The 20,620-nt window shown below is 48.0% G+C and overlaps 1 protein-coding gene across 3 annotated transcripts in view; it reads right to left on the bottom strand.

Annotated features, from left to right (window-relative positions):
- ABR (ABR activator of RhoGEF and GTPase) overlaps positions 1-20,620 on the bottom strand; it is a 143,371-nt gene that overhangs the window by 80,588 nt on the left and 42,163 nt on the right. For 2 of the 3 annotated variants that reach the window (XM_060258884.1, XM_060258883.1), the window contains 3 exons: positions 9,057-9,161; positions 4,749-4,934; positions 469-576 (listed from right to left, as the gene is read on the bottom strand). In XM_060258884.1, coding sequence (XP_060114867.1) covers positions 469-576; positions 4,749-4,934; positions 9,057-9,161 — 399 coding nt within the window. Of the gene's footprint in view, positions 1-468; positions 577-4,748; positions 4,935-9,056; positions 9,162-14,241; positions 14,463-20,620 lie in introns of those variants that run through there. The other variant, XM_060258885.1, reaches the window with a different exon arrangement.

The following is a 20,620-nucleotide window of genomic DNA, read 5'->3' as shown; positions in this document are numbered from 1 at the left end:
GAGTCCACACACTTAACCACTACACCATACTGGCTCTCACTACACCAAACTGGCTCTATGGGGCCTCATGCCAGTCACTGCTTGCCAACTTGTAGCTCACCTGAAAGGGCTGTTATTAAACACAGGAAAATCTCACTGTGGACACCTCTGAGCACTTTGGGAGACAGAGGGAACAGCATGATGTAGTGAACAAAAGCATCCCACCAGGTCCTGGGAAACCCAGGTTCGAATCCCCACTCCTACTCTGGAAGCTCGCTGGGTGACCTTGGGCCAGTTCCCACTCTCTCAGTCCTAACCTACCTCATAGGACTGTTGTGGGGATAAAACAGAGGAGTGGGAAATGCTGTAAGCTGCTTTGGGCCCCCACTGGAGAGAAAGTTGGAATATAAATAAAGTAAAATAATAAAAACATGACAATGATGAGGGTTAATTCTGCTGAATAATACAGCAAACAGCAATCATTCGCACCTCTGAGATCTTCTGGAACTGATTGTTACTTTGGCTGCATTTCTCTGCTGTCTCGAGGGCAATTTTATAGTTGTCCACAAATGCCTTGTAAACTCCCAACTGGCTAGCCTGTGGAGGGGAAAAGGGAAGAGGCAGAGTCAATTTTTTAAAAGTACCAACTAAGCTTATTTGCTTACGTCATATGAGTCATAACAAAAATGGGATGTTTTAAAAAAAAATCCCAAAGTTATTCGTCGTTTCAGAATACTGCTCTCATGCGCCAGCCTAAAAGCAATAGAAGAGCACTGAAACAGCCCTGCTGGATCAGGCCAAGGTGCGGTCAGCATGCTAGTTGCAACGGTGACTGGTCAGATGTTCCAGAAGATCTGCAAGCAAAGACCCAAACCTCCCCATTGTTGCCTCCCAGCAGCTGGCCCTTTGAGACATGCTGCCTCTGAACACAGAAGCTCTAATTTGCCCATCTTGACTAGCAGCAGGGCTTTTTTTGTAGCAGGAACTCCTTTGCATATTAGGCCATGCACCCTGATGTAGCCAATCCTCCAAGAGTTTACAGAGCTCCTAGTACAGGGCCTACTGTAAGCTCCAGGAGGATTGGCTACATCGAGGGTGTGTGGCCTAATATGCAAAGGAGTTCCTGCTACCCCAAAAATAAAGTTTTAACAAAAAAAAAGCCCTGAATAGCAGCTATTGATGAACCTCTCCTGCTCCACTGAATTTGTTTAATCCTGTTTTAAAGTCATTTATATTAGTGGTCATCTCTACACCCTGCGGCAGACAGTCCCACAATACGATTTATCTGAGGGGTTAAAGAAATAGCTCCTTTGTCCATCCTGAATTTATGGGCCTACCAATTCCACTGAATTCTTCAAATTCTAGAACTGGAGGAGGGAGAGAAAACAATTCCATCTCCGCTTTATAACTGTCTAAATCTCTATCTATCATTTTCCCTCCCTCATCATATCTTAAAATAAACCCTTGCTCCCCGTAACCAGTATGGTGTCCTGCTTAGGACACGGGTGTCAAACGTGTGGCACGCAGGCCAAACCGGCCCACCCAGGGCTTCAATCAGGCTCTCTTCTAGGGTTGCCAATCCCCGGTTGGGGACAGGGGATCCCCTGGTTTGGAAGCCCTCCCCCCTGCTTTAGGGGCATCAGAAAATGGGGGTGGGGGCAGGGAAATCTCTACAGGGCACTCCATTATACCCTACGGAGATCAATTTCCATAGGGTATAATGGAGAATTGATCTGTGGGTATCTGGGGCTCCAGAGGAGCTGTTTTTTTGAGGTAAAGGCACCAAAATTTCAGCAGAGCATTCAGTGCCTCTCATCAGAATGTCCTCCAAGTTTCAAAAATATTGGATCAGGGGGTCCAAGTCTATGAGCTCCCAAAGAAGGTGCCCCTATTCTCCATTATTTCCTATGGAGGGAAGCATTTAAAAGGAGCATGGTCCCTTTAAATGTGATTGCCAGAACTCCTTTTGGAGTTCACTCCTGCTTGTCACACCCTTGCTTCTGGCTCCACCCCCAAAGTCCCCAAATATTTCTTGAGTCTTACTCTCTTCTCACCCTGTGAAGCCAGGAGGTTCCCAGCTCCTTCGGCCTTCTCTGTGCAGAGGCTAAAGCTGAAAGAAAAGCTACAAAGAAAATGCAGAATGGATTTTCTTTTCAGGCTTCTGGGCAAAGCAGATGTGAACAAAAAATCCATTCCACTTTTTCCTTTGTTTGTGTTTCAATGGAGAGGAACTTCCCAGAGTTCCTATGGCCAGCTGAAGCTTCCTGGAGTTGTGTTGTTGCAAATCAAGCATTGATCCTTTGAGCCAGCTTTGTCTCTTCTCAGTGGAGTGAGAACTAGTGCCTAGTGAGTACTCTAACTTGGGAACCCACAGCCAAAGGGGGATATGACACTGGAAAGCCATTGCTAATCTGAGTAGACCAGGGGGCAGGGCAGGGGGGAGAGAGAAGCTTGCAATGCCTTGCCATTTTATGTTTTCCCAGTCTGAGAGCATTTTATTTTTTAAGTTTCGGCTGCGATCCTTGTGCTTTTTCTTGATGGTTTTTTTTTTAAATTGCATTGCTGAATCCCACTATTCCCCTACTAGCCCTCCTTTCTGTTTTAAACAAAATATTGCAAGAGTATTAAGCTTGTTTGTATTTTAAGTTTTAAAATATCTTTAATTGTGTTGGTCTGTGTCCTCTAGAAAGTCTATATGTCTGCTATCTGGCATTTACATTTTAAGACATGCATGGCTTGGCCCCACAAAGTCCCATTTATGTCAGATCCATCCTTCCTAGCAAATGAGTCTGACGCCCCTGACTTAGAAGGTCAGACAAGTATCCAGGAGACCCAGGTTCAAATCCCCACTCTACCATGGAAGATCACTCAGGGACCATGGACCATTCCCACTCTTTTAGCGTAAACTACCTCACAGGGTTGTTGTAAGGATAAAATGGAGGAGAGGAGACTGATGTAAGTCACTTTGGGTCCCCATTTGGGAGAAATGCAGGGTATAAATGCATTTTAAAAAATAACCTCTTTGGCCTTTCCCCACAATAAAGATGCTAAAAATGTTTTAACCAAGGGTGGAATTCTAGCAGGAGCTCCTTTACATATTAGGCCACAGAACCCTGATTGTAGCCAATCCTCCAAGAGCTCACAAGGCTCTTTTTTGTAAGCTCTTGGAGGACTGGCTACATCAGGAGGGGTGCGGCCTAATATGCAAAGGAGCTCCTGCTAGAATTCCACCCTTGGTTTTAACACTTGGGATGATCCCGAAGCACTGGGATTCTGACGATTTTGGATGCCCTCCCTGCATTCAGCATTTTCTTATCCCAACATCGAAACATACAGAAAGGAGCAACATCCTGGATTCAGAATGCCACAGAAAATTTTTGGAGAGGTCGTTTTGAACTGCAGCTCTGTGACCCAGGATTTCCCCCATACTGCTGCTCTATCTAACAAATGAGAGAAAGCAGTCTTGTGCATGAGGCTGGGGGAAACCTGTTACACCTCCCCCCCCCCCAAGAAATTGCAGAGAGTTCCAGGTGAAACTTTCCACCTGGCCTCTTTGTTTCCCCTTGTTTCATTCAAATCAGAACACTTTCCATCCAAGAGAACAGTCACCTTTATATGGCTTTTCCTACCTGAGCACACCATTTGACTGTATAAACAGAGAACAGCTATGGGTGGGGGAGAGAAGGGAGAGCTGCCTACCTGCCCAACCAAAGCACACTGACCTTGGAGCGACATCAGAGACTATGCAGTCACTGCAGCAAGTGGTCTGGCCAATCAGGGAGCACAGTACTCACCCTGGCCCCAAGCAAACAGGAGGCTCACTTTCCCTATCCACAGTTAGGTGCTATGTCTGAAGTCTGGGTTTGTCGATTGGGACTTGTGTAACCCACATTTGAATACATGCAATGGAGCAGATGAGGGAGAAGGCAATTCTCTTGCCCCTCCAGAGACTCTCTTTACAAAGTGACCAGCCAGAGACAAAGATATCTCCTTATATTTGCCTTCCAGGGAGCACAGCTCAAACTTTTTTTTTTGCATTTGTGTTTGCGTATGTGTGCACGTGCCCCCGTGCCTGGAAGACATGCTGACCTCTGGTGACTCCTACTGGGGCATGGAGGATGTTCAGAGAAGTGGCTTGATAGCCTGTCTCTGCTTCCCAGTCCTGGTATTCCAAGGAGGTCTCCCATCCAAGTACCTGCCAGGGTCAGCTCTGCTTAGCTTATGAGATATGAAGAGATCAGGTTGCCTGCGCTATCCAGGTCAGAGTGTAGCAGGGCTTAATCTGACAAGCTAAGCTGTGGTTTGGGTTCTTAGCTAGGGTTAGGACCAGTGTTCCCTCTAAGTTGAGTTAGCGTGAGTTAGCTCACAGATTTTTAGCCTCCGACTCACACATTTTTGTCTTAGCTCAGGAAGGATGACCCCAGAGTACACTAATTTATGCAGTAGCTCACAATTTTAAGGCCAGTAGCTCACAAAGTAGAATTTTTGCTCACAAGACTGCAACTTAGAGGGAACATTGGTTAGGACCTGGGAACAGAGAGCAGAGAATCAAGGACCAGATACGTGAAGCTGCCATATTAGTTTCACTGAATCAGACCGCTGGTCCATCAGGTAACTCTCCAGGGTCTCAGGTAGAGATCTTTCACATCGCCTCCAATCTGATTGAACTGGAGATACTGGGGATTGAACCTGGGACCTTCTGCATGCCAAGCAGATTCTCTACCCATTGAGCCACTGCCTGATCTCAAACAAAGCAAAAACCCACTTACCAGCTTCTGGAAGAGGTGACCAAGGATAACACTGCTGTCCCAGTTCTGGACCTTGGGGTAAAGGCTGTCGTAGAACTCCTTGTGGATTTCGTAGAGATCCTGGATCTTATAGAAGATGGTCTCAATCTGCTGGGTGGTGAGGACTGGCTGGGAGGTGGTGGCCGTAGCCTTCAGGGGTTTCATGGGCTGCAGGGAAGGTGAGAGTATCATTGCAACACCCCCACGTCCTTGCAAAACAAGCCTGGAGAAGGGACTAGTCCAAAGCCCGCCTGCAAAGATGCAGCATTGGAAGGCACTTGTAGCACAACAATGGCTGGAAAAACAGGATGTGAAAAACACTCCTCCTATTGGCTGAAATTTAAAATGTGCCTGGAGGCAAAACCTTGGTTTGGCACAGCTGAGTTCTCAACCGTTCCCTCTTAGCCCAGCCTGATCTCAGAGGAGGCTCCAGGGCCACATGACGGCCAACACACTGCACAGTGGCACAACACAGCATCTCAGCAGGTTGCTGCCTGTCAAAACTGAGCTCAGGAGACCAAGGGCCCAACTCTGCGCAGGACACTTTCGTGCGCCCTCTGGGACAGGCTGCAGTCGATGCTGTGTCCCTCCCAAGTTCCTGCCTCCCTCAGTTCACGGGGGTGAAAGGAAGAAGACTGTAGATTTACTATACCCCGCCCTTCTCTCTGAATCAGAGACTCAGAGCGGCTTACAATCTTCTATATCTTCTCCCCCCACAACAGACACCCTGTGAGGAGAGTAGGGCTGAGAGAGCTCTCAGAGCAGCTGCCCTTTCAAGGACAACCCCTGCGAGAGCTATGGCTAACCCAAGGCCATTCCAGCAGCTGTAAGCGGAGGAGTGGGGAATCAAACCCGGTTCTCCCAGATAAGAGTCCAGGCACTTAACCACTACACCAAACTGACTCTCCTTTCTGAACCTGTCCCCCACCCCCAGGAAATTCCCCATCTGCTTTGGAACACATTTGTGAACTCTGTGGCCAGTGCTGCAACATTAAGCCACACTTCGCACGTGCAAAGAGAGCATCACGGATCCAACACCTCCCCAAAACCCCATGCGGGGCAACAAGAAGAAAGCTGCATCATGAGCTAGCCCTTGAGTCTGGCTTGTACACCCATCCCTTAAGACCAGGAATAACCAGCAACAGGCTGTCAATCGGCAGAACTCTAATCTTCTCTCTAAAAAGAGTTGAAGGGATGCCAGTCACACATTTAGCTGCCAAATGAAGGTGTGAACTATCCCCGAGGGCTCCCAGAAAGAGTAATGCAATTAACCCAGTCCTGGCCTGCCTCTAGTCCACAGTCTGAACTATGAAAGAAGTAATTCCACTCTTGCCTCTGCCAATGACTTACTCAATGGCCTTCAGCAAGCCACTCACTCTGAGCCTCAATTCCACTCTGCCATGTAGGAATAATTCTGTTTCACCCTTTTGCAAGGCTGCTGTGAGCATTCTGAGTCCTTGAAATCACTATACAGATGTAAAAAAAAAAAAGTGCTTTGAAGGTTCCACACTGTGCCACCAAACGAAAGGAACCACGTGTGTGCATTACGCAAGCCATGCGAGCCGCAGACCCGGCTCCGGCTTGGGCACCAGAAAAAAAAGAGGAAGCGGCACTATAAATACAATACAAAAGTGGGCACTTTCAGCATGAGACCAGTCAGAGCCATCCACAGTCTGTTCAATAAACTTATAGGATTCACTGCCACAAGCTGTAGAGAGATTTGCTAGTGCAGAGGGCTTAAAAAAATATTAATGGAGCTTCCACGTTCAGAGGCAGTATACCTCCACATTCAGAAGCAGTAAACCTCTGGAACCCAGCACCAGGAGGCAACATCAGGGGAGAACCTTGGCTTCTATGTCCTGTTTGCTGGCCTTTCAAGGTTAAAAGGCTGGACGTTGGGTGAGACCAGCCTTGGCACTAGGGGGTCTGGCGCCCCTAGGCTGGGTCCCTTCCCCCCGCCACCCCAAGTCTGTGACCCAATCACATCACCAGAAGTGACATCATCACATGTGGCCCCCCCCTTCCTCCCCTGCTTCAAAGGGACCCAGCCGGCTCCCTTTGAAGCATGGGCAGGCAGTCTGCAGCCACAGGAAGGCAGATAAGGGGAGGTAGTGATGGGTGAGGGGAGGTGGTGGTCGGAGCCCTGGGGAGGAGGCGAGTGGCAGCAGGCGAGGGGAGGTGGGTGCGGAGAAGCAGCAGAGAGGCGGGTGGGGGCAGGGAGGCATGCGGCAGCAGGCATGGGAGGCAGCTGCGTGGGGAGGAGGTGAGCGGTGGCAGGCAAGGGGAGGTAGGAGCAGGGAGGCAGCAGGCGTTGGGAGAGGGGGCACCTCATGGCACCCCTAGATGGCCACCTACTTGGCGTACTCCCATGCGCCAGCCCTGGGTGAGACAGTAAGTTGGTTTAAATGGACCACTGGTCCAATTCAGCAGGGCTCTTACTTTCATGTTCCCCACACATAAGACATTTTAGGGAAAAGTTGGGTATGAATGTCCCACGGTCACTTAGGTGGCCATTGTCATAGGCACAATGTCGAATTGGACAGTTTTGCTAATAGACTATGCCCTTGTGCAAGTGGGTCCACTGAAACTGTGTCTCATTAGAATGCTGTTATTATGTTAATATTTGGTGCAGCATTTTATCGTTAATTCTTGATAGTATCTTAGAGCTTCCGGATTCATATAAACTGCTGTATCAAACAACAAAGATGGGAACACAACTGATGCTGTTGCAAAGTTTTTGCCGGCTGCTCTTCTTAGACGCAGTAATGTATTGTAATTTAAATTTGTATTAGACAGACTGACTTTTGACTTATTTTTGTACAGATTTTAGACCCTTTTAGAATGTTAGAATGTTCTTTTGTTGGCATGTTTTATCCATTCGCATGCATATGTGTGTACAGCTATTTTTTTTCTCTCCCTTTTCTCTCTCCTTTAATGCCAATAAAGGTAACTTAACTGAATTAGACAGATCTTATATCCAGAGAGACCATTAATAATGTTAGGTCTATCCAGGGCTATTGGACTTCCATGGTCAGAAGCAATGCATCTTAGGATGCCAGATGCATGGAAGAATGTACAGGGGACAACCCTTCTCCCCTGTGCAAAGCCTCTTCCCAGAAAGCACATGGCTCACACAAGACAGCGCTTTCATTCAATCCAGCAATATCAGTCCCCGATTGGCCTTTCCAATTTTCTTTCTGCTGCTACAGCCGTTTGTCTATGGTTCCTTCCACAGGGAGGTTTTGTTCTGTGTCTCCCTGCCCCACAATGGCAGGGGGATCTTTTAGGGCCTTCCACACATCATCCTGCATTCATTTGTTTGCTTTCATGTCTTCACCTCTTCCCTTCATTCCCCTCCCCCCACTCACTTTGGGACTACTTCAAGTAGGTTTAGGGAGTAAAGGATGGGAAAGCAAAGAGTTCTGCACCTCTCTAAAAGCTGCTGGCACTATATCCTCTAGCTCAGGGGTGGCCAACGGTAGCTTTCCAGATGTTTTTTGCCTACAACTCCCATCAGCCCCAGTCATTGGCCATGCTGGCTGGGGGTGATGGGAGTTGTAGGCAAAAAACATCTGGAAAGCTACCATTGACAACCCCTGCTCTAGTTATCAACTCTTGTGCTGTGGGGTTTTTTTTAAGGAAAAAAAAACGGTGGGAGGTATACTGCTATAATCTGCACTACACTCTAGCAATATACATACAACTACCAGCGGTTTTTTTGTGGCAGGAACTCCTTTGCATATTATGCCATACACCTCTGATGTAGCCAGTCCTCCAAAAGCTTACAGGGCTCTTAGTACAGGGCCTACTGTAAGCTCCAGGAGGATTGGCTACATCAGGAGTGTGTGGCCTAATATGCAAAAGAGTTCCTGCTACAAAAAAAAGCCCTGCCTACTACCATATTTTTAAAAAAATATGCATTCTGGCAGTGAGAAGGAGAAATGGAGAGTGCCAAGGGAAATGGAGGCAAAAACAGAAAATCCCCTCTGGGTGGAGATATTATCCTGACTTTTTACCATCACAACAACTTTGCAAGGTAGGCTAGCCAGAAAATATGCAGTTGGCCCAAAGTCACTCAAAAAGGCCATGGCAGAGAAAAGATTTGAACCTGGACTGTCCTTAATTCAGCCTTTATCTATAAATCCACACAGGTGCTCTCTTGCTCCTCCTCCTGTTCCCCGGTAATACTCCTAAGAACCAAATCACAACCACAACGTCGACAACCCCTCCTCCCCAAGTGCCATTAACAGGACACAGTGGTTCTGCCCGCAACCTCGGAGTTCTACTCACAAGCAACAGTGCCTCCAGCTGGTTTATATAGATCTCCTCGCTTGCCAAGAAATCCGAAAGCACCAACTTGCGCATCTCCAGGCTTTTGCCAGAATCGCGCTCACCCTGCAAGAAAGAAAGAGAACTGTAATCAAAGGAGGTAATCTGTAACAGGGCAAAACAGGGGCTTGGCCCTCCAACCAGGACAAGCCGAGGGGGCTGTTTTCATTCTTGGCTGACTCTGCAAGCCGGTGCTCTTGTCGCTTTTGGGATACCTCACGCCGTTTCTAGACAATAACGCAAAACCGACGTCAGGAAATCTATGCCTTTCTTTGGGGAACAAAAATTAGCACAGAGAAAAGGAAATGGTGTAAAAAAAAAATAAAAGCCTCATGGGTCTGATTCTCAGCAGGGAGAAGCAAAATCGAAAACGGGGAAATTCAAATCGAGCAGAACTGCTTTCAGAATCCATTCTCATCCCTGCCCTCGAGGAAGCAACAGAGCGAGGTCCTCTAGAGGCAGGATGCGAAGGGCGATCGGGATCAAAGCCACAATTTTATCAAAAAGTCACATTTCTCAAAGTGATACAGACTGCAGAAAAGGATTAAGACAGCTGTGAGAACTGCCACTTTTACTTGGCTGGTGGGCTTTCTTAAGTTTCAATTTGCGATGCCCAAATCTGCTTTTCCACATCTCTTTTTGCCTCTGGAAGTGGCTGCCACAGGCCTCAACATTTTGCCCAGTTTAATTGTCTTGAGTGGTTTAACGTGCAGCATTTTTACATTCTAGTACAGTTACCACAAAATCACATTAAAAATGTATACATTTGGAGGGGGAAATGCCTTGTGAGGAAGAAGAAAACTGTGTCCACTTGCAGCGACGAATGTGAAATAGAGAATTTTTGAGTCAAGCTGGAAGGACCGTGAAATTTATTTCCACTCACAACCCATTCCAATCTACACATTTCCTGACTCGGATAGAGAGTTATCAGCAAACTTCCAGCAATTTTGTATCTGTGGTAACAGCTTCACTGAAGACATCGTACACCTGCCCTGACAAGCCAGGTGCTGTGGCCCAGTGGAAGAGCCTTTGCTTGGCATGCAGAAGGTCCCAGGTCCAGTCCCCAGCATCTCGTTTAAAAGGACCAGCCTGGAGGTGATGGGAAAAATTCATCCAATTTTATTCACGCCTGACACCCTGGAGAGCTGCTGTCAGCCTGAGCGGACAATTCTGACCTGAAGAGACCAAAGGTCTGACTCAGTGGAAGGCAACATCAAGCCAAGAAGGATCCTCCACCTTTTGTAAAAATGACAATGTTAATTGCAGGTTTCTATCCAATTGCCATTTTTTATCATCCAGCAGCAAAAATATGCAGAGAAGACTGTATAAGGTAGCCATTACTTGCTTAAAGCTATATCTCTTGCTGTCATTGCCAGGTGGAACTGCTATTCATTCACAGGTTTTTGGGGAGTTTTTGAGCCGGAATGGAGTTCCAGCTGGCTTGGTGTCAGAGGGTATGGCCTAATATGCAAATGAGCGCCTGCTGGGTTTTTCTACAAAAAAGCCCTGCACAAAAAAATGGTGATGTCACAGGGTGTGGCCTAATATGCAACTGAGTTCCTGCTGGACTTTTTTTTACAAAAAAAGCTCTGTTCATTTGTAATGTCTTATGGCTAAATAATATAAAAGTGACTCAACAGGACAACGCTGAGTGCCTCTGAGTACAATAAGAATACACTTCCCCATTCTCTGCAGAGCAGCGGGCATCATAACACGGGATTCATCCAATTTTATTCACGCAATAAGTCACCAAGGTTGGATAAGCAGGAGGGGAGTTAAGACTGGGCTGGGATTCGAACCCAAGACTCTCCCAAATTACCTCTGGCATTTTAGCAACAACATTGATGATGGTGGTGGTGGTGATGATGATGATGATTTATTTGACTTATATCCCATCCTCCCTGCCGAAGCAGGCTCATGATGATGATGATAATGATGATATTGGATTTATATCCCGCCCTCCACTCCAAATCTCAGAGTGGTCATAATCTCCTTTACCTTCCTCCCCCACAACAAACAACCTGTTAGGTGGGTGGGGCTGAGAGAGCTCTTCCAGAAGCTGCCCTTTCAAGGACAACTCTGTAAGAGCTATGGCTGACCCAAGGCTATGGCTGCAAGTGGAGGAGTGGGGGGATCAAACCCTGTTCTCCCAGATAAGAGTCCGTGCACTTAACCACTACACCAAACATTGCTCTGTTGTAAGGTTTAAAAGGGAATGTTTGCATCTTCCAAAAGGTCAGCCGGGGGAGGAGGGAGAGAAAATGCAATTCCTCTGCCATCAAAATGTTTTTCTCGATGAGCTGCCCATTTATCTTGCAAAAAATCCCGCCTCCAAACCCAAATCTGAAATAATCTAGAAAAGATCCAAATCGTCCCCAGAGGAACCACTGAAAGGCATGCAACAGAATGGGGTCCATGTTTACTACACATCGACAACCGACCAGTGCACATTTAAAGTGTCTGTACACATTATTTCAGAGATTCCCCATAACAGCCCTATAACATAAGTCAGCATTATCACCCCCAAAGTGCAAAGGGGAAGGCCGAGAAAGGAACGCCTTGTCCAAAGATACCTCAGGTGGCTGATGTGCGACCTGATGTCTTCCTTTCTCATACTCCAAGATGCGCTGATTATCCCACATTCGCAAAGCAGCCCCCAGAAAAAGCCTTCACCCACCAGGCATATCGGTATCACTGGACGGCCTGCTTCAAAACCAAGCATGGATCTGGTGTACGCCCGCAAGCCCAGTAGAAATAGCAAGAAGCAGGGACTTTCCCAGTTTGCGTGTGGAACTCATAAGCATACAACACCAAAAGAGCTAATTGGTTGAGACTGAGGTAACTTTAGGAGCAGATGAGGCACATTCAGAGCGGAAGGGAGTCCGGTCAAGGGGTCCCAGACACAGCGGTGTAATGACACAGTCCGGCCTAGAGCCCCCTTTCTGGCACTGCTTCTCTTATCATCTCCAAATCCCCCCTCAAAACCACTCATCTCAACTGACACATCCCAACTGACACAAGAGCCGAAAACACTGTCCTCACCTCCCTTACCACCAGTGTTCCCTCTAAGCTAGCTTACAGTTTTTTCAGCCTCTGGCTCACATATTTTTTGTCTTAGCTCAGGGAAAATGGCCCAGAGCAAACTAATTTATGCAGTGGCTCACAGCTTTAATGCCAGTAGCTCACAAAGTAGAATTTTTGCTCACAAGACTCCACAGCTTAGAGGGAGTATTGTTTACCTCCCTGCCCAAACTTAAACTGCAGACTCCTTGGGGCAGGGGCCCTGCCCCACCAGCGAGGCTCCTGCATCCAGAATGGCTTCTTGAGGACGCTGGGGAAACAGACCTGCAGAGGGCCTGACTCACCTTTCCTTCCAAGAGAATCAAAGTTCCTTCCCAAACTCCACAGTGCCTCAGGCACCCCCCACAGAGCCAACCTCCTTTTCCCAGGATCAAGCGTGCCCACACAATGGCTGCCAGCCCAGCCCTGGCACACCCATCCCACAGAGCTGTTTTTACCATAGCAGGGTGGGAAATACAGAGAAAAGCAGGTCACCAGCTGCTTGCAGACGGAGGCCGGTTCTCCCCGAGAGCGAAGAAAAAAGAATGACCAAGACTTCAGTGGCAAGCTAGAAGCCAAGCCTCAAACACACAGGACAGAGAGGCCTGACATTACCCGACAACAGCTGCAAATCTGGGTATCGGGTCCTTCATTATTACCTGCACTCTGTACATGCTCAGAATTCTTCCTTCATGTGTTTCAGGCTGGAACTTTGGCACTGAAAATATATTGGGGGGGGGGTCTGAACCATGAGTTCTAATTAAAAACCCAAATAATTGTATTTTCTGTCTATAATTCTTGGAGACAGGTGGCGGGAAGAAGACAAGCCGGCCATCTGACCATCTAGAGCATTTTTAGCTGACCTTTCCTTCACAGAGCACCAAGCAGCATCACTTGTTCTCTTTCTCTCATTTTAACCACACAACAACCCTGTAAGGTAGGCTAGGCTGAGAAAGATTCACTGGGCCACAGCAGAGGGGAGATCTGAACCTGCAACTTCTAGACTCTGGTCCAAAACTGTACTTGTTACAGCACACTGGCTCACTGTGGAGATTTCATTGCATTCTTTTCTAGCCACTTTTCAATGGCAAGAGAGGCAGGGCGGAAGAAATCTAGGTCTCCTCCCCTGCGAAAACAAATGCCCTGGAGCCAGCTCCACAGCTCTTTCCTCACCGCAAACACACTCTTTACACCAGATCAGTAGCTGGCTGAAGAAAGTGGCCATCAAACAAACCCTCCGGCCCCCAGCACCATCGGAGAACCAACAGGGCAGAAGAAAGGAGACTCCTTCCAAAACCGCTAACAGCCCCCAACGCTAAGAAGCCAAAGAAGTAAGATGGCAGCGCTTTAACTCGAGACAAGAATCCAGTCTGGTTGCCAAGGCTACGGTTGCCAACCTCTAGGTGGGGGCTGGAGACCACCTGCTATTACAATCGATCCTACAGGTGATAGAGATCAGTTCACTGGAGGAAAATGGCTGCCTCAGAAGGCGGACTCTATGCCATTATACCCCATTGGATCCTCTCTCTTCCCCAAACCTTGCCCTCATCAGGCTCCACCCTCAAAATATCTGGGTATTTTTCCCAACTCAGAGCTGGTAACCCTATATCAAACTGCAAGGCACAAGAGTGCTCCTGTGCAGCCACAGAGTGCCTTTCTGTCACTACCAACGAACTGAACACATGTTTGGAATTGCAAGGGAGCAGGGCGTTTTTTGGTAGCAGGAACTCCTTTGCATATTAGGCTACGCACCCCTGACGTGGCCAATCCTCCAAGAGCTTCCAGGGTTCTTAGTACAGGGCCTACTGTAAACTCCAGGAGGATTGGCTACATCAGAGGGGTGTGGCCTAATATGCAAAGGAGTTCCTGCTGCCAAAAAAAGCCTTGCGGGGAGGCTTCCTGGGCTACGAAGGCAAAACTCCTTGCACTTCTTTAAACTTCTGTGAATTCCAGGGAACACAGCCAGAGGTGACCCACTGGAAGCCGTTCAGCCCCTCACCCGGGCCTCATTCCAGGGGCCAGACTCCCCTTGCCCCACTGAGGTCACCCCATTGCCCTCCAGTGGCAGCAGCCCCTTTGCTCCCACCTTCTCTGTGGCCAGAAAGCCGGACCCCAGGCCGGGGGTGGTGGGAGTGTGCGGCTCCTCATTGTCCTCATCTTCCAGGACTCGATCCAAATAGCCGATCGCTTCTTCCTCTTCTCGCATGGCCTGCCAGAATCCCCAGCCAGGCGTGCTTCGGAGGGAGAAGGCCCCTAGAGCCACGGAGCAGCCAAGCCTGGCACCGCTCTGGGAGCTTGGCACTGCCGTCTGAGAAGCTCAGCCATTGCCCGGCACCCTGAGCCGAGACGGGGAAAGCACTCTTCCAGTCCCGACACACACACACACCCCTGCGGCGAGAAAGGAATCAGATGCCGGCGGGAGAGAGAAAGAGAAAGCCCCAGCCGGCGGCAACCGACGGTCTTGGCTTCACCCCTTCCCCTTCGTGGTGGCTGGTTCCTGCTCTTGTAGGCTGGCAGGCTGGCTGGTACAGAGGGCTGGCCTCTGCCTTGCCTAGACAGGAAGTGCCAGCCTTGCTTCTGTAGGTGGGGCAACCCTGGAGGGCTGATCCAGCCAGGAGAGCTCGGGGAGGACTCCTTTGAGGAAGAGGCAGGCAGCTACTGCTGCTGCTTCGTGGGGGGGGAGGAGGAGGAAGCGGCTGCTGCCAGACGCAAACGGCAGGCAGTCTCCTTGGGACAGCAGAGCAGGAGGGAGGCCAGAGGGCAGGGCTGGGTCCCGGAGCCCAGGATAGTAAGTGGAAGAGGGGGGATGCAGACACTGCTGAACTTCACAGCATCCCCACCACCGGCTCCGCTCAAAAATTTCTGCTTCATTTTTCGTTCCCGCAAGGCTTTATTTTCCCACCATTTCCTGGTTCTTCTTTCTGCACCATCCCCCACGTTTACGGCATTTTAAAGCGCTGCTTTCATATCGTTTGCACAGAACATCAAAATGCCATTAAAGAACGCGCATTGGGACAACTGGTGACAAGAATAGGCAAGCAAGGTGCTAAGGCGAGTGATTCGCAGCGGTAGAGCAGGGCGAAACGAAGCTCTTCAGGTGTGGGTTTGTGGTTAGAGCGCCGAAGATCTGGGAGGCCTAGGTTCGAATCCCCACTCTACTGTAGAAGATTGCCGAGCAGCCTCAGTGCCAACAAAATACAACAAAGAAATAGGAAGTGACACATCCCACGCAAGAAGTTTGCTTTGGCACAAACGCCCAAAGCAAGTTAAATTCTGCTGGCCTACCCCACAAGGCTGTTATAAAGACTACAAGAACAAGAAGGATGTTTTGCACACTTCAGAAGTTCTGCATTTTTAATTATTAATTAAACCCCCCTTTTTAAAATTAAAACCAACCCATGTTGCCAGAAAAGCCAGAGTGAAGCCTCCAAAAATCAAGAGATCCAATAAAGAACCAGACGAGCAGTGGCAAGTCACCAGTTCCAATCTCACCTCAGCACAAACTCACCAGGAGGCCTGAGGCAAGCCTCTGTTCTCTTCACAGCATCTAAAGGTAATAAAAGGATAAGAAATGCTGGCCTGCTTTGCAGGGAGGGTTGTAACGTTTACTGCAGTGATAGGATTCCAACAGGACATAAGAACACAAGAAGAGCCCCGATGGATCAGACCAATGGTCTAGTTCAGTGGCTGACCAGTTCCTCTGGACAGCCAACAGCAGGGCAAAGAAGTTGAAGCTTTCCCTTGATGTTGCCTCCTGGCTCTGGGATTCAGAGGATTAGTGCCTCTGAATATGGAGGTTTCCCTCAGTCACCATGACTAGTAAATAAGAACATCAGAAGGACAAATTCCAATTCTGCAAGCTTTCAAGCTACACATAGCTCTTTGTCTATTTGGTTTAGAGTTCTGTGTAACACAGAAACTAGCATATACTTTTCACATCAACCCTAAAGGAGCATTTTTTATTTTGTTAAAAAAGGTATTCTAAATTCTGCATACTTCTCCATGATCACTCAACAACAACTGTGTTTAATCTTCGGGAGAATTACGAGGGCTACAAGGTGAGGTACGTGAGTACATGCCAGTCGCAGATAAGCAACACCAACATGGCCCTCCCCCAGAAAGGCACCAACCAGAGAATGAAAGGTGATTGCACGTGCAGCTCTCTGCATGTGTCTGTATGTAGTCACACAGAATAAATGTCATGTCTGAGAGCCACAATACAGGAAGGAAGGAAGGAAGGAAGGAAGGAAGGAAGGAAGGAAGGAAGGAAGGAAGGAAATAGATGGGGAGGTAGAAAGGAAGCAGATTTAAATGCATTTCCCAAGCTGCCAGCTGGCTTGGTGAAGTGATTTAAAGAGACAGATGCCTTTTCCAAGCCAGGCAGTGGGGGCTTCAAGAGCCACATGATATGTATGAAAGTGGCACAGTTTGGTCACCCCTTGTGTACACACACAAAACTCCTTTTCATCTAGGACAGAAAAAGAGAAGTTACAAAGACCACAACTTTTGCATGAACCTCTAGCCCTGCCCCAATCCCAAGGAAACTGCTGGATCCGAGGGGAGGGGAGCTGCTCCAGAGATCAGCCTTAGTGGAAGGGGGAAGGACACACAGAGAGCTCTTCCTGCTGGAGAGGCAGGCTAAGAATAACAGCAGCCCATTCTGATTAACCGAATATAGGCTTAAAATAGAACACGCGTTAAAAAATATTCGGTTTCCAAGCAATGCAAATCTTGTGCTACAAAAGAAAGATTCTACAACCTGTTCAAACAGTGCAGAAATTACATTTGCATGAATTGTGCTATTTGAATTTATTCTATTTGCATATCATATAATTTATATACCATATAATATATATATAACAGGGCCAAGAGCAAGGCAAAGGACTGGCACCCTTCTTTGACACACTCCCTGAAAACTGTATCCAGGTATCTTCTGAAATTCCAGCAGGCATGGCCCACAGACTTGAAAGCATATCTTCACATTCATAAGTACAAGAAACTCGGGGGGGGGTGTGTTAAAATTAAAAGTGCTGCAGAATCACAGTGCGCAAACAGCCTTAACAATATAGACAGCAGGATGCCTGTGACTAGAGCTTTTTTGGGGGAAAAAAAAAGCCCAGCAGGGACTCATTTGCATATTAGGCCACACCCCTGATGCTAAGCCAGCTGGAACTGCATTCCTGTGCGTTCCTACTAAAAAAAAAAAAGCCCTGCCTTTGACTACTGGGTCATAGTCTCTCTCTCTCTTTCTCTGCTTGGTCTGGACATGAAATGGACTAAGGTGAGAGCAGAAAGGAACATAAGAGAAGCCATGTTGGATCAGGCCAATGGCCCATCCAGTCCAACACTCTGGGTCACACAGTGGGAAAAAAAGCAGGTGCCATCAGGAGGTCTGTCAGTGGGGTCAAGATACCAGAAGCCCTCCCACTGTTGCCCCCCCTCAAGCAGCAAGAATATAGACCATCACTGCCCCAGACAGAGAGTTACAACAATACATTGTGGCTAACAGCCACCGATGGACCTCTGCTCCATGTGTTTATCCAATCCCCTCTTGAAGCTGGCAGTGCTTGTAGCAGCCGCCACCACCTCCTGTGGCAGTGAATTCCACGTGTTAATCACCCTTTGGGTGACAAAGTACTTCTTTTTATCCATTCTAACCCAACTGCTCAGCAATTTCATTGAATGCCTGCGAGAAAAGGTCATAGATAGTCCTGACAAGGAAACGGTCATAGATTGTCAACAGGAACTGGGTTAGGACAGGAGTATTCAACCTTTTTGAGCCTGTGGGTATCTTTGGGTCCTGATATGTTGTGGGTGGGAGATATTTATTGTATGGCAAAGTTACACACAGAAAGCATATAATGATATAAAGAACGGAACCAAGTTGATACAATGGGTATACAGACCGATTGGGCAATCCCCTTAAATACTAATATCTATCTGAATTTATTCTATTTGTATATAATGTAATTTATATAATTTATTCAGAAGACCATGGGTTGCGGCCAAGAGCAAGGCAAAGGATTGGGGTGCAATTCTAGCTCGCCCCCTGGATGACACTAAAGAGCTAAAATTTTTAGGTGCCAGACAATTGTAGGATCTCCTGGCTACACTACACAGTAAAGCTGCAGTACTGCAGTCCAAACTCTCTGCTCACGACATGAGTTCGATTACGGCGGAAGCTGAGTTCAGGTAGCCGGCTCAAGGTTGACTCAGCCTTCCATCCTTCCAAGGTCAGTCAAATGAGTACCCGGCTTGCTGTAGGTAAAATGTAGAGGACTGGGGAAGGCAATGGCAAACCACCCTGTAAAAAGTCTGCCATGAAAACATTGTGAAAGCAACGTCATCCCAGAGTCGAAAACGACTGGTGCTTGCACAGGGGACTACCTTTACCTTTTTTGTCAGGACTACCTGACAAGAGATATAAGAGACTCCACCTGAACCTGCCAAATGAATATTGAGGGTATCAGCAAAGTCTAAATGCCAATACTTGTCACAAATCTTACTGGCCAATCAAACAGGTTTAGCCACGGGAGACAAGAGCCAACCACCAAATGGCCACTATGAAAGGTGGAGCCATCCACACAAACAACAGAGTAAGCCAAGAAGACTAATTTTTTTTTAAATGACAGTAAAAAAAAGAGAGTAAATAAAGCTAACACTCCGTTGGCAGCTACCACTGAAACATCTTTAAAGTAGATTCAAGTGGGCATCCATGTTGGTTTGAAGCACTAGAACAAAGTTTGGGACCAGTAGTACCTTTAAGACCAACACAGTTTAATTTAGGATATAAACTTTTGTGTGCACAAAACACACACGCTCCCAAGAAAACGATCTGTGGAAAGGGTGAGAAAGGGGGGCTGGGAGACAGAAGGAGAAAAGGAGGGTGGACAGGAAAGTGGTGTCCAGCGGGGTTATGCAGAGAGGCAGGAGAGGCTGTCAGAACAGAAGAGAACAGAGCAGCGGCGATAATCAGAGCAGGGAATACAAAAAACGAGGCAAAAGCTCTTGAGAATTGGATCCAACACAGGATTGCCAGCCTCCAGGTGGGACCTGGAGATCCCTGGAATTAGAGCCCCTCTCCAAACTACAGAGATCAATTATCCCGGAGACAATGAATATGTTGGAGGGATATTTTGGAGACCCCGCTAAGATCCCTGTCCTCCCCAGGTCCCTTTCCCTAAATCTCCAGAGTTTTTACAACCTGAATCTGGCAACCCGCTCCCCCATCCCCCACTGCTGGCCGGGGGGGGGGGGCGGTGGTGGTGGGCATTCAGCAGAGGCCAGGCCGCTGGTGTTTCCATACAGGAAGCACAGCAGGGAAAGTGTTAACACAAACAGGCACAGGGGCTGGTTGCCGGATTAGTCCAAAGAGCAACTGAGAAGGATTGAAGGTTTTAAGACCTGCAAATCCCTTGAGGTATGCAGCCTGTCCTGACACAAAGGTGGTTTCTTGTCCCCCCCCCCCCCCTTCAAAAAAACCCCCTGTGTTGCTGCTTCCTGTTCCCCAAAGATCTGCCTTCTGCTGACGGTCCCAGAAGTGGGACAAGGAGCGTGGCCCCCTGTAGAATTTCTAGGGTTGCCATCTCTGGGTTGGGAGCTACCTGGAGATTTGGTTGGCGGAACCTGGGAAAGGTGGGGCTTGGAGAAGGGAGGGGCCTCAGCAGGGTACAATGACATAAAATCCACCCTCCAAAGCAGACGTTTTCTCCAGGGGAAATTATCTCTGTTGTCAGGAGTAATAATTAATAATTATGGTTTGACTGTGTGTGCAGTATAGCCAGAAGATCCTGATTGTCTGGCAGCCAGAAGTTTTAGCTCAGGGGTGTCAAACTCATTTGAGAAGTACAGTATATAAATCCAAATCCGACACTAGGCAATATTGCCTAGTGTCGGATTTGGATTTATTTATATACTGTACTTGTGTAACACCAGCACTCCATATTGTTTAATTATTGAGCTCATTTGAGAGCCAGTTTGGTGTAGTGGTTAAGTGCGTGGACTCTTATCTGGGAGAACCGGATTTGATCCCCCACTCCTCCACTTGCACCTGTTGGAATGGCCTTGGATCAGCCATAGCTCTCAGCCCCACCCACTTCACAAGGTGCCATGGGGGAAGGAGATAAAGGAAATTGTAAGCTGCTCTGAGACTCTAATTCAGAGAGAAGGGCGGGGTATATATCTGCGGTCATCATTGTCTTCTTATGAGGGCCGGATCTGACATGAGATTGTTGGGCCAGGCCGTGCCGGCCTATATCAGGCTGGGCCATGTGTGTACCTCTTTAAGATTAGGTAGCAGAAATATAAACTAAAGAAAAAAAACTTAAAATATGCTTAAAACATTAGCATTTTTGGTCTTAAAGGTGCTTTCTTTGTATTTCTCTCATGGGATCCAGGGAACTGGGCAAAGGAAGCTCTGGCTCTTCCCCTCCCTCCCCAGGGGACCAGGAGGGGGAGGAGCCTCA

Source organism: Heteronotia binoei, chromosome 18 (assembly GCF_032191835.1).
Source record: "Heteronotia binoei isolate CCM8104 ecotype False Entrance Well chromosome 18, APGP_CSIRO_Hbin_v1, whole genome shotgun sequence".
NCBI classification, from domain to species: Eukaryota; Metazoa; Chordata; class Lepidosauria; order Squamata; family Gekkonidae; genus Heteronotia; species Heteronotia binoei.
The sequence above is the reverse complement of the archived record's forward strand: the minus strand, read 5'-3'. Positions and strand labels throughout refer to the sequence as shown.